The sequence below is a fragment of the Amphibalanus amphitrite genome, unplaced genomic scaffold (genome assembly GCF_019059575.1).
Source record: "Amphibalanus amphitrite isolate SeventyFive unplaced genomic scaffold, NRLGWU_Aamphi_draft 000358F_arrow, whole genome shotgun sequence".
NCBI lineage: Eukaryota > Metazoa > Arthropoda > Thecostraca > Balanomorpha > Balanidae > Amphibalanus > Amphibalanus amphitrite.
The window spans coordinates 574,088-587,855 of NW_024881852.1; the positions used below are offsets into that span (position 1 = coordinate 574,088).

Consider the following 13,768-nt stretch of genomic DNA (forward strand, 5'->3'; position numbering starts at 1 on the left):
TGAGCAGCTTACAGCGCGATGAAGAAAATTTTGATTCAAGAACTGACGGCGCTGCTGGAGAGGCAGACGGAGAGAGCCGCCGAGGCCGACAAGCGCCTGGAGCGTTTGGAGAGGCTGCTGTACAGAGAGCCCTCCGCCGGGACCGGGACGGGCACGACGGCCGGAGTGTCAGAGTCGGGGGCTGAGGGGGAGGTGTTGTGTTATGGTCCAACCCCCGCACGGCTGCTGGCCGCGCCTGCGCGCGCCCCTGCCGCCGCCACCGCTGGCCGCCCCGGCTACATGCCTGTGAGCGCCTCTGCCGCCGCCAGCTGACTGCGCGCCGAGCGGCAGAGCTGGCGCGGGCGACTAGGCGCGGCGCTCGCCATACTTGTTATCTTCTCGGACATTTTTTCGGCCTGAACGTATCGCAGTAAATAAATCGCGTTTCCCATTAATTGTGTGCTCTTTCACTTGAAACGAACCAAAACATAACATTGAGAGGTTACGTCAGAGTGCACGCCTTAGGACAAGCAGTGTGCAGCATCAATTGGAGATGCGCGCTGGTCATCAGCAGTTCAGAGACGGCCAGAGACCAGCAACAGTTTAGAAATGAGAAACGAGCATCAGCAGGAAGGGATAAGTGACTGATAACGGAACAAACAAACCGCAGATGCCTGCATAAGAACATGTTAAAGGGACCCTCCCACCTTAACATTAGATTTGAGTTGAGATAGCCAAAATGGGGTCCCTGGCTCACAATTACCGGTTTCGGCACTCACAACATCGAGAAATGCCTTAAATCGGAAATATTGAATTTCAAAATTGCAGCATTTTGATTCAGAGGGGCTAATGCTTAGGAATACCCCTCTGAATGTGTGACGTCAGCGCAAATATCTAACGATTTTTAAATGTTTGACTAAAACGTTTTGTAGCACGCGGTGGTATATGCTATTTGCGCGCAACATCTGCCGCAAACGCCGCACTTCTAAAATAAAGTCGCTAGAAACAGCGGAGATCCCAATAAAAGTAAACAAAAGTAAAAGTCTAATATCTTGAAAACCGGTGAATTTTTTTCGGTGAAATTTGGTAGATATTCGTTTTCGCTCTTTCTGAACCGAGCGACATCACTTTCATGCCAATTCATAAACTTTTTTGAAGGTGGGAGGGTCCCTTTAACTATTCTTGACAGACCGGAGCAGTTCACAGACAGGTCGTGGGTTGGGACATCAGCAATGCAGGAATGACAACAGCGGACATAAGCCATTCAAAGAAGCATAAGTATCACGTGTCGCGACTAGCGTGTAGCAACATTGTACTGAAGAACAACCTAGAGATACGTACGAGGTGAAATACCTAAACAGAATGTACATACCTATTCATACGTTAGCGGTCCCAGTCCATAGTTACACGTAATCGGTAAAAAACCAACAACTGAGACTACCCCCAGGGATCCTATGTTTATCCATCGGGGATTCAGAATCAGCGTCTGACATCAGCAGCATGGTGAATCCCCGTCGTCACCCACAAAGCGCCCACTGTGGCTTTGTTATTCCTGGGGGGAGGTCCAGGGATCCCCGCGCTGACTCACGTCTGGCGCGATAGTCGCGTCTGGCGTCGGCCGACTGCCGGCCGCGAGCACCGCCCGCACTTCACGCCGGGACATCCGACCGAGAGGAGCGACGGCGGTTCTGACGCACCGGTGCACTGCAGGATGGCGCAGCACGGCGGTACACCGCCCGATAACGCTACGGTGCAGGTGAGCAGGAGGGCACTGCGGGCACAGACATGTGAATAGTGCGCCAGGGCTGAAAGCGAAGCATTGGCCCTGTTTCACGGCACGCTACAGGGGCTACTAGTGCTACTAGCGCTTTCGGGTTCCATCGAAACATAAGCAAACTTCCCTGTGAGCGTCCCAGTGTCCCACCCAGTTAACCCTCGCCCATGTAGGGGGGGGGTTGGTGCAACCCCCCCCTGAGGTTTTTCGGAAATAGTGTAAAAACGGCGGCGCGCAGCGCCGCCAAATTTTGGGTACCTTATGGGGCAAGCCTTGCGCATCTTTTGATAAAAAAAATTTGACCGGGTCATGTCAGGTCACGGAGTTATGACGTCACAAAGGGAACAGCCTCCGGCCGGATTTTCACAAACTGAGTGCCAACGCCCGAGGTTTCCTGCCGGTGGTACGGACATCGGTTGATGGATCGTGATGAAACTTCCCATGCATGTTGGGGCAAGTATTGGCTATCATATGGTATAAGAAACTTGACCGGGTTAGGTCAGGTCACGGAGCTATGACGTCACAAGAGGAACAGCGTCTGGTACTATTTTTGAAAAGCGCCCGAACCACTATTTTGCTAATTCTTGTCAGCTCAATGGGAATATGCAGCAATATTAGCTTCTATAGGGAGCAAATGGACCTCCCAAATCCAAAAATACAATCAGATTTCAAAAATTTAAATTTTGATTTTTCGAATTTCTGCCGCCGACTGTGACCTTGCCGACTTCCGGCGCTCCCAACGCGCCATTTTTAGAGCTAGGGAAACGAAATACATACCAAACGATAGAGAATTGATCAAGGAACACGATAGTGAAGGTTTCAAGTCGATATCTCCCACCGTTTTGCCGCAATCGCCGCGGAAAGTTGAAAAAAAGTCTATTTTTCCGAAAATTTGACCTTTGACCGGTCAAAAGTAGGTCAAATGTTGACCCAGGACCAAAAAATATACCACCAATCGCGAGATCTCGGCGAGAGCAATCCGTTGGTCTTTTCCGCTAAGCTCTACGACGCTCCGTTTTCAAACGCCAAGGGGGGGGTCGCACCAACCCCCCCCCCTGCATGGGCGAAGGTGGCAGATCGCCGTTTACGGGCGAGGGTTTGTTTCCATAGCAGTCGAAAGCGCAAGCACCTATGCGCTGGTAGCGTGCCGTAGAAGAGGGCATGTGTGGCGAGGGGTTACGATTTACATCGGTGTGTGACATTCCAGCTCCAAGGTTATACAAATATAAGTGCGATGCCTATCAAACGAAGTCTGATAAGTTCTGGCACAGAAGTTCAATCATTCATAAAGACCAGGGCCCTATTTCACGGCACACTAGGTACGGGAGAGCGGGGTCACACGGGCCACGGGGCAATTGTAATAGTGTTTATAATTCATAAACTCACCAATAGAATGAGCTGATGGCAACACCGAAAATGAGCAGTTCTCTAGGCCTAGGTACTGCCTTCCCAACGGAGTTTGAAGCGAAAGTGCGGGTTATGTCGATGGCTGTGCATAGCTATGTGTTTTTCAGAGCATTTTGTATTTTTTTATATCGTTATGTTTGATTAGCTCATTCCCACAATTGAAAAGCTTCAGACTTTGTGCAAGCGTTAGCAAGCTTGTCCGTAAATTGAAAGCATTAGATGTAACGGAAGTTGGCACAGATTCAGCACAGATTCAGCACAGCACAGATTCGGTAGGGGAAAAAGGCCCCGGTAGAGGGAAACCTTTATGACCCGTTTTCCCCTAGAAATGACGTCACAAAGAGGTAAAAATGGGTATCAATCGAAAGCTCTCGTTTACCCAGACACAGTCCTGCAGGAAAATTCCACTTTTTCCCCATAGGAAAGTTTTTACGGGAAAATCAAAATTTCGGGTCAATGGGGGGGTCCCCCCCGATTTCGTTCAAAATCGGCACACAGGTGCCCCACCACCAGCCGAGAAACTTTCCCCAAAACGGTCCCCGTTGCATTGACGTTTAAGGCCCTTAAAGCCCCGTAAACTCGTAAAAAATCCGTAAATTCGCCCTTGTACGGCCAAAAACGGGGCGCTAGGGTAAAAATGGGTATCAATCGAAAGCTCTCGTTTACCCAGACACCGTCCTGCAGGAAAATTTCACTTTTTCCCCATAGGAAAGTTTTTACGGGAAAATCAAAATTTCGGGTCAATGGGGGGTCCCCCCCGATTTCGTTCAAAATCGGCACACAGGTGCCCCACCACCAGCCGAGAAACTTTCCCCAAAACGGTCCCCGTTGCATTGACGTTTAAGGCCCGTAAAGCCCCCTAGACTCGTAAAATATCCGTAAAATCGCCTTTGTACGGACAAAAAAGTGGTGCTATGGTAAAAATGGGTATCAATCGAAAGCTCTCGTTTACCCAGACACAGTCCTGCAGGAAAATTCCACTTTTTTCCCATAGGAAAGTTTTTACGGGAAAATCAAAATTTTGGGTCAATGGGGGGTCCCCCCCGATTTCGTTCAAAATCGGCACACAGGTGCCCCACCACCAGCCGAGAAACTTTCCCCAAAACGGTCCCCGTTGCATTGACGTTTAAGGCCCTTAAAGCCCCGTAAACTCGTAAAAAATCCGTAAATTCGCCCTTGTACGGCCAAAAACGGGGCGCTAGGGTAAAAATGGGTATCAATCGAAAGCTCTCGTTTACCCAGACACAGTCCTGCAGGAAAATTTCACTTTTTCCCCATAGGAAAGTTTTTACGGGAAAATCAAAATTTCGGGTCAATGGGGGGTCCCCCCCGATTTCGTTCAAAATCGGCACACAGGTGCCCCACCACCAGCCGAGAAACTTTCCCCAAAACGGTCCCCGTTGCATTGACGTTTAAGGCCCGTAAAGCCCCCTAGACTCGTAAAATATCCGTAAAATCGCCTTTGTACGGACAAAAAAGTGGTGCTATGGTAAAAATGGGTATCAATCGAAAGCTCTCGTTTACCCAGACACAGTCCTGCAGGAAAATTCCACTTTTTTCCCATAGGAAAGTTTTTACGGGAAAATCAAAATTTTGGGTCAATGGGGGGGTCCCCCCGATTTCGTTCAAAATCAGCACACAGGTGCCCCACCACCAGCCGAGAAACTTTCCCAAAAACGGTCCCCGTTGCATTGACGTTTAAGGCCCTTAAAGCCAGGGCTGCGGAGTCGATGGATTTTCGGCGACTCCGACTCCGACTCCGACTCCGGCTTTCAAAAACCAGCTCCGACTCCGACTCCGACTCCGGGCAGAATTGTCGACTCCGACCGACTCCAACTCCCGACTCCGACTCCGCAGACCTAGCAGGGCTGCGGAGTCGACAGATTTTCGGTGACTCCGACTCCGACTCCGGCTCGGGTTTCTAAAATCGACTCCGACTCCGACTCCGACTCCGGTCACAACTGTCGACTCCGACCGACTCCGACTCCGACTCCGACTCCGACTCCGCAGCCCTGCTTAAAGCCCCGTAAACTCGTAAAAAATCCGTAAATTCGCCCTTGTACGGCCAAAAATGGGGCGCTAGGGTAAAAATGGGTATCAATCGAAAGCTCTCGTTTACCCAGACACAGTCCTGCAGGAAAATTTCACTTTTTCCCCATAGGAAAGTTTTTACGGGAAAATCAAAATTTTGGGTCAATGGGGGGTCCCCCCCGATTTCGTTCAAAATCGGCACACAGGTGCCCCACCACCAGCCGAGAAACTTTCCCCAAAACGGTCCCCGTTGCATTGACGTTTAAGGCCCTTAAAGCCCCGTAAACTCGTAAAAAATCCGTAAATTCGCCCTTGTACGGCCAAAAACGGGGCGCTAGGGTAAAAATGGGTATCAATCAAAAGCTCTCGTTTACCCAGACACAGTCCTGCAGGAAAATTTCACTTTTTCCCCATAGGAAAGTTTTTACGGGAAAATCAAAATTTCGGGTCAATGGGGGGTCCCCCCCGATTTCGTTCAAAATCGGCACACAGGTGCCCCACCACCAGCCGAGAAACTTTCCCCAAAACGGTCCCCGTTGCATTGACGTTTAAGGCCCGTAAAGCCCCCTAGACTCGTAAAATATCCGTAAAATCGCCTTTGTACGGACAAAAAAGTGGTGCTATGGTAAAAATGGGTATCAATCGAAAGCTCTCGTTTACCCAGACACAGTCCTGCAGGAAAATTCCACTTTTTTCCCATAGGAAAGTTTTTACGGGAAAATCAAAATTTTGGGTCAATGGGGGGGTCCCCCCGATTTCGTTCAAAATCAGCACACAGGTGCCCCACCACCAGCCGAGAAACTTTCCCAAAAACGGTCCCCGTTGCATTGACGTTTAAGGCCCTTAAAGCCAGGGCTGCGGAGTCGATGGATTTTCGGCGACTCCGACTCCGACTCCGACTCCGGCTTTCAAAAACCAGCTCCGACTCCGACTCCGACTCCGGGCAGAATTGTCGACTCCGACCGACTCCAACTCCCGACTCCGACTCCGCAGACCTAGCAGGGCTGCGGAGTCGACAGATTTTCGGTGACTCCGACTCCGACTCCGGCTCGGGTTTCTAAAATCGACTCCGACTCCGACTCCGACTCCGGTCACAACTGTCGACTCCGACCGACTCCGACTCCGACTCCGACTCCGACTCCGCAGCCCTGCTTAAAGCCCCGTAAACTCGTAAAAAATCCGTAAATTCGCCCTTGTACGGCCAAAAATGGGGCGCTAGGGTAAAAATGGGTATCAATCGAAAGCTCTCGTTTACCCAGACACAGTCCTGCAGGAAAATTTCACTTTTTCCCCATAGGAAAGTTTTTTACGGGAAAATCAAAATTTCGGGTCAATGGGGGGTCCCCCCGATTTCGTTCAAAATCGGCACACAGGTGCCCCACCACCAGCCGAGAAACTTTCCCCAAAACGGTCCCCGTTGCATTGACGTTTAAGGCCCGTAAAGCCCCCTAGATTCGTAAAATATCCGTAAAATCCTTAAAATAAATCCGTAAAATATCGACACTTGTGTGCCGACTTTGAACGAAATCGGGGGGACCCCCCATTGACCCAAAATTTTGATTTTCCCGTAAAATCTTTCCTATGGGGAAAAAGTGGAATTTTCCTGCAGGACTGTGTCTGGGTAAACGAGAGCTTTCGATTGATACCCATTTTTACCATAGCACCACTTTTTTGTCCGTACAAAGGCGATTTTACGGATATTTTACGAGTCTAGGGGGCTTTACGGGCCTTAAACGTCAATGCAACGGGGACCGTTTTAGGGAAAGTTTCTCGGCTGGTGGTGGGGCACCTGTGTGCCGATTTTGAACGAAATCGGGGGGGACCCCCCATTGACCCAAAATTTTGATTTTCCCGTAAAAACTTTCCTATGGGAAAAAAGTGGAATTTTCCTGCAGGACTGTGTCTGGGTAAACGAGAGCTTTCGATTGATACCCATTTTTACCATAGCACCACTTTTTTGTCCGTACAAAGGCGATTTTACGGATATTTTACGAGTCTAGGGGGCTTTACGGGCCTTAAACGTCAATGCAACGGGGACCGTTTTGGGGAAAGTTTCTCGGCTGGTGGTGGGGCACCTGTGTGCCGATTTTGAACGAAATCGGGGGGACCCCCCATTGACCCGAAATTTTGATTTTCCCGTAAAAACTTTCCTATGGGGAAAAAGTGGAATTTTCCTGCAGGACTGTGTCTGGGTAAACGAGAGCTTTCGATTGATACCCATTTTTACCCTAGCGCCCCGTTTTTGGCCGTACAAGGGCGAATTTACGGATTTTTTACGAGTTTACGGGGCTTTAAGGGCCTTAAACGTCAATGCAACGGGGACCGTTTTGGGGAAAGTTTCTCGGCTGGTGGTGGGGCACCTGTGTGCCGATTTTGAACGAAATCGGGGGGACCCCCCATTGACCCAAAATTTTGATTTTCCCGTAAAAACTTTCCTATGGGAAAAAAGTGGAATTTTCCTGCAGGACTGTGTCTGGGTAAACGAGAGCTTTCGATTGATACCCATTTTTACCATAGCACCACTTTTTTGTCCGTACAAAGGCGATTTTACGGATATTTTACGAGTCTAGGGGGCTTTACGGGCCTTAAACGTCAATGCAACGGGGACCGTTTTGGGGAAAGTTTCTCGGCTGGTGGTGGGGCACCTGTGTGCCGATTTTGAACGAAATCGGGGGGGACCCCCCATTGACCCGAAATTTTGATTTTCCCGTAAAAACTTTCCTATGGGGAAAAAGTGAAATTTTCCTGCAGGACTGTGTCTGGGTAAACGAGAGCTTTCGATTGATACCCATTTTTACCCTAGCGCCCCGTTTTTGGCCGTACAAGGGCGAATTTACGGATTTTTTACGAGTTTACGGGGCTTTAAGGGCCTTAAACGTCAATGCAACGGGGACCGTTTTGGGGAAAGTTTCTCGGCTGGTGGTGGGGCACCTGTGTGCCGATTTTGAACGAAATCGGGGGGGACCCCCCATTGACCCGAAATTTTGATTTTCCCGTAAAAACTTTCCTATGGGGAAAAATTGGAATTTTCCTGCAGGACTGTGTCTGGGTAAACGAGAGCTTTCGATTGATACCCATTTTTACCTCTTTGTGACGTCATTTCTAGGGGAAAACGGGTCATAAAGGTTTCCCTCTACCGGGGCCTTTTTTCCCCCTACCGAATCTGTGCTGTGCTGAATCTGTGCTGAATCTGTGCCAACTTCCGTTACATAAGCATTAGATGCTGTCCATACATCTTCTTCGGTTATTGAGTTATCAAGCTATTTGCGTTCATATTGAATTCTCCAGCTAAATTAGTAGGTATACCTATACCTACCTACCTATCGCTGAGCCTGTGCCAGCGAATTCGGCTGCACAGTGCACATTGCCATAACTGGCCATAACTTGTCAAAAGCGTTAGGTATATCAAAGGATGTCACAATGAAATGTTTAAGAGCCAATTATTCCCAGTTATCGGTTCCTGCATCCAAAGCTGAACGTTGATAAAAAGCAAAAAAAACTACACACATTTCTCTTCAAGTTGACAGATTGTGTACCTACCACTGCTGTAAATGCTCAATGCTGGCGCCGATGCATTCTGACAGGACATCTCATGCTTGCATGATTTTATGGGGTTGGAATTTTACAATGTCTCCTGATTTTGTCACTCGATCAATTGCACGAGGTCTTCTCCTACGCAAACTATTTTCCTACCATATTTTTATACAATAACGACTAACGAGTGTTGACCCATCCTTCATCTTAACCCGGCAGTTGCTGGGGTATTTCGCCACCCACCGTTTGCTGGGGGGGGGGGCGTTAAACGCCCCCAGCCGATAACTCGAGAACCAATAGGCGCAGCGAAACGCACGAGGCGGCAAACGAAAGAACGCGACGAGACGCTTCAGATGAGTACTTTAAAATTGAATTTTGAGGTCACAGGTCGGGTCAAGGTCAGGTCAAACACCTGAAATCGGGCTTTCAGTAGCATGGATTTTAGGACTTCGCAATGGGCGCCTCTCGTCATAAACTCTGTTAAAACGGTGCACAATCCATTATATAAGGCCTACAAGAGTGTCAGCTCCATGTAGGGGTCAATCAAGCATAGGTCAGGGTCAAGGTCAGGTCAACCGGGTAGGCACATATCCCCGAAAATCAAAACTGATATTCGCAGCCTGTGACACATGTTTTACGGGTAATTTGGGGCGTAGAACACGATGGTCACATTCATTTTATCATATGTGTACGTGTTTGGCTCAAAAACCTCAATTTAAGAAATGCATGTATCATGGTCGTGAAGTAGTCACGAGAAATTGCCAAGATTCAGTTCAAGATTTTGGAAAATGCGGAACGATAATCAATAATCGAAGATAGCCATTTGATTGTTCATGGTATTGGCAGTCTAATGGCGTTTACGGCATGTCTGTATGTCTATTCTGTCATTTTATATGATTTTTTGAACATATGCCGTTTTTGGTCGAAAACTCAGAAATCATGACGTCACTAAAACCTCGATATCTCAAAAATTTTCCGACCGATTTTTTTTTTGAAACTTTGTCATAATAAACTTCAATCAATTCCCTACAGGTAACCAAAATTTGGCGCGCCTACGGCGCGCCATTTTTATGCTGTGGTCCGGCGAAAAAAGTGGGGGCGTTTAACGCCCCCCCCCCCAGCAACTCGCGGGTTAACTGGTTTTGTCTGAACCATTTCCATGTTTCCCCATCTTGCCTTGTTTACTAGATCTAGGGAAGTGTTCTACATTTTTAGAAAAGTCGCTAGACCAACGACCTCGCCCGTTTGCTCCCGTTGTTGCACTTTACGATGTTGAACGGTCGTAGTGGGAACACGGCTTTACATAACGGCAGATCCTGTCCAACATACAAAGACACGGTTTCCTTTGTAATATAATATTACCTACATCAGGTTATTGACAAACTGTTTTATTCCTTGTGACAAACTGTTTTATTCTTTGTGACAAACTGCTTAATTCCTTTTCAGAACAACGCTACGCCAGAGGCGATGCAAATTCTCACTGCCAGCGGCAAGGGAGGCTTCGTGCTGGACTCCAAAAATCTGAAGAGTATCCTCTTGGCTGACGACATCATCGACAAGCCAGCGGTAGTCATCTCAGTCGCTGGGGCATTCCGCAAGGGAAAGTCTTTCCTTTTGGACATGATGCTGCGCTACCTTACAGCGTCAGACAAGTCCAACTGGATACACGAGCAGAGCCAGCGGGGCTTCCCGTGGCGAAGTGGATTTCGGAGACACACCACTGGCATCCTGATGTGGTCAAAGCCGATCCCCGTGACCCTATCAAACGGCACAGGGGCGAACATTTTGCTGATGGACACACAGGGGACCTTCGACAACAAGTCTACCGTGCACGAGTCGTCAACTGTCTTTGCACTCAGCACGCTGCTCAGTTCCCTTCAAATTTACAACATCACTGGAAATTTGCAGAACGATGACTTGGAGCACTTGCAGCTCTTCACTGAGTACGGCCGACTAGCGCTGGATGACACCAGCAGCAAGCCGTTCCAAAAATTGTTGATTCTGGTCAGGGATTGGCAATACGCTCATGAGCTTCCTCTGGGTGCTGGGGGTGGCAGCGAGCTGATCAAGGAGTGGCTGGATACTCCAACTGGGAAAAAGGAGCTGGAGAAGGTACGAACGCACATCAGAGGGTGCTTTGGCCAGATCGAGGGATTCCTGTTGCCGCACCCGGGGCAGAATGTAGCTAGCAGTCCCAACTTCACCGGCAGCAGCGCAGAGATGGACACTGTGTTTGTCGAAAAGCTCAACGAGCTGATGCCTCAGATTTTGGCACCGGAGAAAATGACAGTGAAGAGTATTGCTGGCAACTCAGTCACAGCCGGCCAGCTGTTCACTTTCTTTGAGACTTACGCAAATCTGTTCCAGAGTGACAAACTGCCAAAGCCAAAGAACATCATGCAAGCGACCGCCGAAGCCAACAATATGGCGGCAGCACAAGACGCTAAGACGCAGTACATCAAAGAAATGGAGTTCCTGCACAGTGATGATCATCCTTCACTAGAACAGACCGAGCTTTTGGGGAAACACCAGGAAGCTTCAGAGAAGGCCATGAAGGCATTTACCGATCGCAAGAAAATGGGCGACTGGAAACTGTCAGAGAACTATCGTTTGAGACTGATGAAGGACATTGAAGAGTGGTACAAGTTTGCTGAGCGGGCAAACAACACGAAGCGCCAAAAGGAGCGGCTCAATGCAGAAAATCACAACTTGGGACTCATTGGGACCTGCAAAATGACCTACATCAATGCGATGGAAGAGGTCGCCGGTGAAGACGTGGGCTTTGTGCCTCAGAAAGAACTGGACAGCGCGCACGAGGAAGCCAGGAGGAAGGCAATGGATCAGTTTAAGGAAGAACAGAAAGTGTTTGAAGGCATCGAAAAGGACAGCCAGTTTGCCCTTACCCAGGAGATCGACAATGAGTTCCGCCGAATGCTCTTCCACAATGACGTGAAAAAAGATGCAAAGAACTACAAGGCGGCACAAGCGAATATGAAGGCGGTGGGCCAGGCCAAAAGGAACTACCTTTCCATGATGAACGCAATGACAGATGGTGTTGCGCTAACGGTCGAGGAACTTCAGAAGCGACACGAAAAGTCGATGGAAGTCGCCGTGGATCTATTCGAGTCGCTCAAAGAGGGCGACGAGCGCATCGCGGAAGGTTACCTGGAGAACATGAAAGATGATATTCAGCGTGAACTGGAGTCGTTCTTGAGCGCCAATCGACACAAGCAGGAAATGAAAGAGGTCCAAGAGCAAGTGCTGGCAATAACGAAACAACTGGAGGATGCCAAAAAGCAAAGAAAACCCGGGTGCACCATTTTATAACTGGGCACTTTCAGTGCAGTGGGAAAAAACACGGCAGTGCAGTGCACCAGATATTTGAGTAGTGCTCACCATATTTGGATTTACAGAATCATTCTGCGCAGTTGCAGCAATCAAAGCCCTGCCAGAGCGATCGAAGATGCAAGTGCTTGTGATGCGATACTTTATAGTATGAGCCTTAGGATATTTTTTTCATTTAGTTTTTTTTGTCCTGGGGACTGATTCGTTTCACTGAGCTGTTTGGCGATAGCGGCTGCCTTTATCTTCCCTGTGTAAATTGATGCTTCTTGACTGCCACCACTGTCACCATTCGCCGAGCAAACTGGACTCTTCAAGTCGTTAGTCCAATGCGTTGTTTTTATGTTGTACACTTTGCAGTTCAAACAGCTTAACGTTAAGATAACCTAAAATGTACACTGTAATTTGTTTGATGAAGGTTTGTATATGTAGAGAGAATGAAGTCTGACGTGATATTTGAACTTTGTATGCAATTAAAGGGTACTGAATCAACTTATGATTGCTTATCTCAAAATGAACCGTAAGTAGTAAACGGCCCAGTAAACATGCCAACGTCGGCCCAACGTCGGTTCAACCTCGGCCCGACATCGGCTGGACGTCGGGTATGCCCGCATGCTCCGACGTCCAGCCGAAGTCCAGCCGACGTCGAGCCGACGTCGGGCCGAGGTCGTTTGCCGAGGTTGACGAGATCGTTTGTCGTTGGACCGACGGGGCCGACGTCGGCATGTTTATTGGGACAACGCGCCAAAAATATCAACCGGCGGCGGGATTCGAGCCCCCCAGTCGCCGACGTCGGCATGCTTACTGGGACAACACGCCAAAAGCACCAGCCGGCGATGGGATTCGAACCCTGTGTCATTTAAACGCGAGGTTAGTGCGCTAACCACTACACCACGCAGCCAGATAGCGAATATAGTTTGTTTTGTTGGGTTATGCCCTTTCGGTCTGACAAGACTATTTCAGAGCCGGAAGGATGATAGGATGGAGACATTGGTCTTCTTGGCGAGCACCCTGGGTCCAGTTCATATAGAGTCCCTGGTCTCATTGCTGTTACGTGACACTTATTGGAAAGGGCGACCCCACAATGGATTCATATAGCCACTCTTACACACCTGCACCAACGTTTCCCAAAGTGTGCCTTTGATAAGTGGCACTTTGGCAAAGTGACACTTGCCGACTGGCCTTTCTATATGAACTGGGCCCGGCCCTGGTGAGTTGCCGGGGCTGAGCCTGACCAAAGGATAGGCCGAGCAGCCCCCAAACACTCACCGCACCCGGCTACGGGCGAGCTCGGCTTACGGGCAATCCCAAATGGGATGAAGTTTCCCGTCCATTCCGGATCAGGGGGTTGCGGCGTGGAGGAAGATTTGAGTTTCCTGAGGATATTTTGGATACAGAAGCTCTTTATGAAGCATGAAACATGTATTTTATATTATTTTAACGGTCAAAACAGCGGCCGATGTCGGTCCGACGTCGCCCCGACGTCGGCCCGACGTCGGCTGGACCTCAGCAATTGATCTCGGTCCGACGTTGGCCCGACGTCGGCTGGACCTCAGCAATTGATCTCGGTCCGACGTCGGCCCGACGTCGGCTGGACCTCGGCTGGACGTCGGAACATGCGGGCATATCCGACATCCAGCCGACGTCGTGCCGAGGTTGGACACATCCCAGCCGATGCCGGGATGCCGCTCGGTCGACGTC

At 49.3% G+C, this 13,768-nt stretch overlaps 1 protein-coding gene across 2 annotated transcripts; it reads left to right on the top strand.

Moving 5' to 3' along the window:
- The first annotated feature begins 1,517 nt into the window (after positions 1 to 1,517).
- Positions 1,518 to 12,559, top strand: LOC122389452 (atlastin-1-like). Of its 2 annotated transcripts, none has more exons than XM_043381532.1 (2): positions 1,518 to 1,735; positions 10,172 to 12,559. In XM_043381532.1, exons 1-2 carry the CDS (start codon positions 1,691 to 1,693, stop codon positions 12,050 to 12,052), a joined length of 1,926 nt encoding a protein of 641 aa, XP_043237467.1. In that variant the 5' UTR covers positions 1,518 to 1,690; the 3' UTR covers positions 12,053 to 12,559. The 2 variants fall into 2 exon arrangements, with proteins under 2 accessions (XP_043237467.1, XP_043237468.1); XM_043381533.1 differs by lacking the exon at positions 1,518 to 1,735 and adding an exon at positions 8,386 to 8,487.
- Positions 12,560 to 13,768: the final 1,209 nt, after the last annotated feature.

Bases quoted from the DNA above. Each gene is read 5' to 3' on its own strand.
- LOC122389452 (XM_043381532.1), top strand. From the start codon at position 1,691: ATGGCGCAGCACGGCGGTACACCGCCCGATAACGCTACGGTGCAG. The intron at 1,736-10,171 runs GTGAGCAGGAGG...ATTCCTTTTCAG, and splicing joins CCGATAACGCTACGGTGCAG to AACAACGCTACGCCAGAGGC.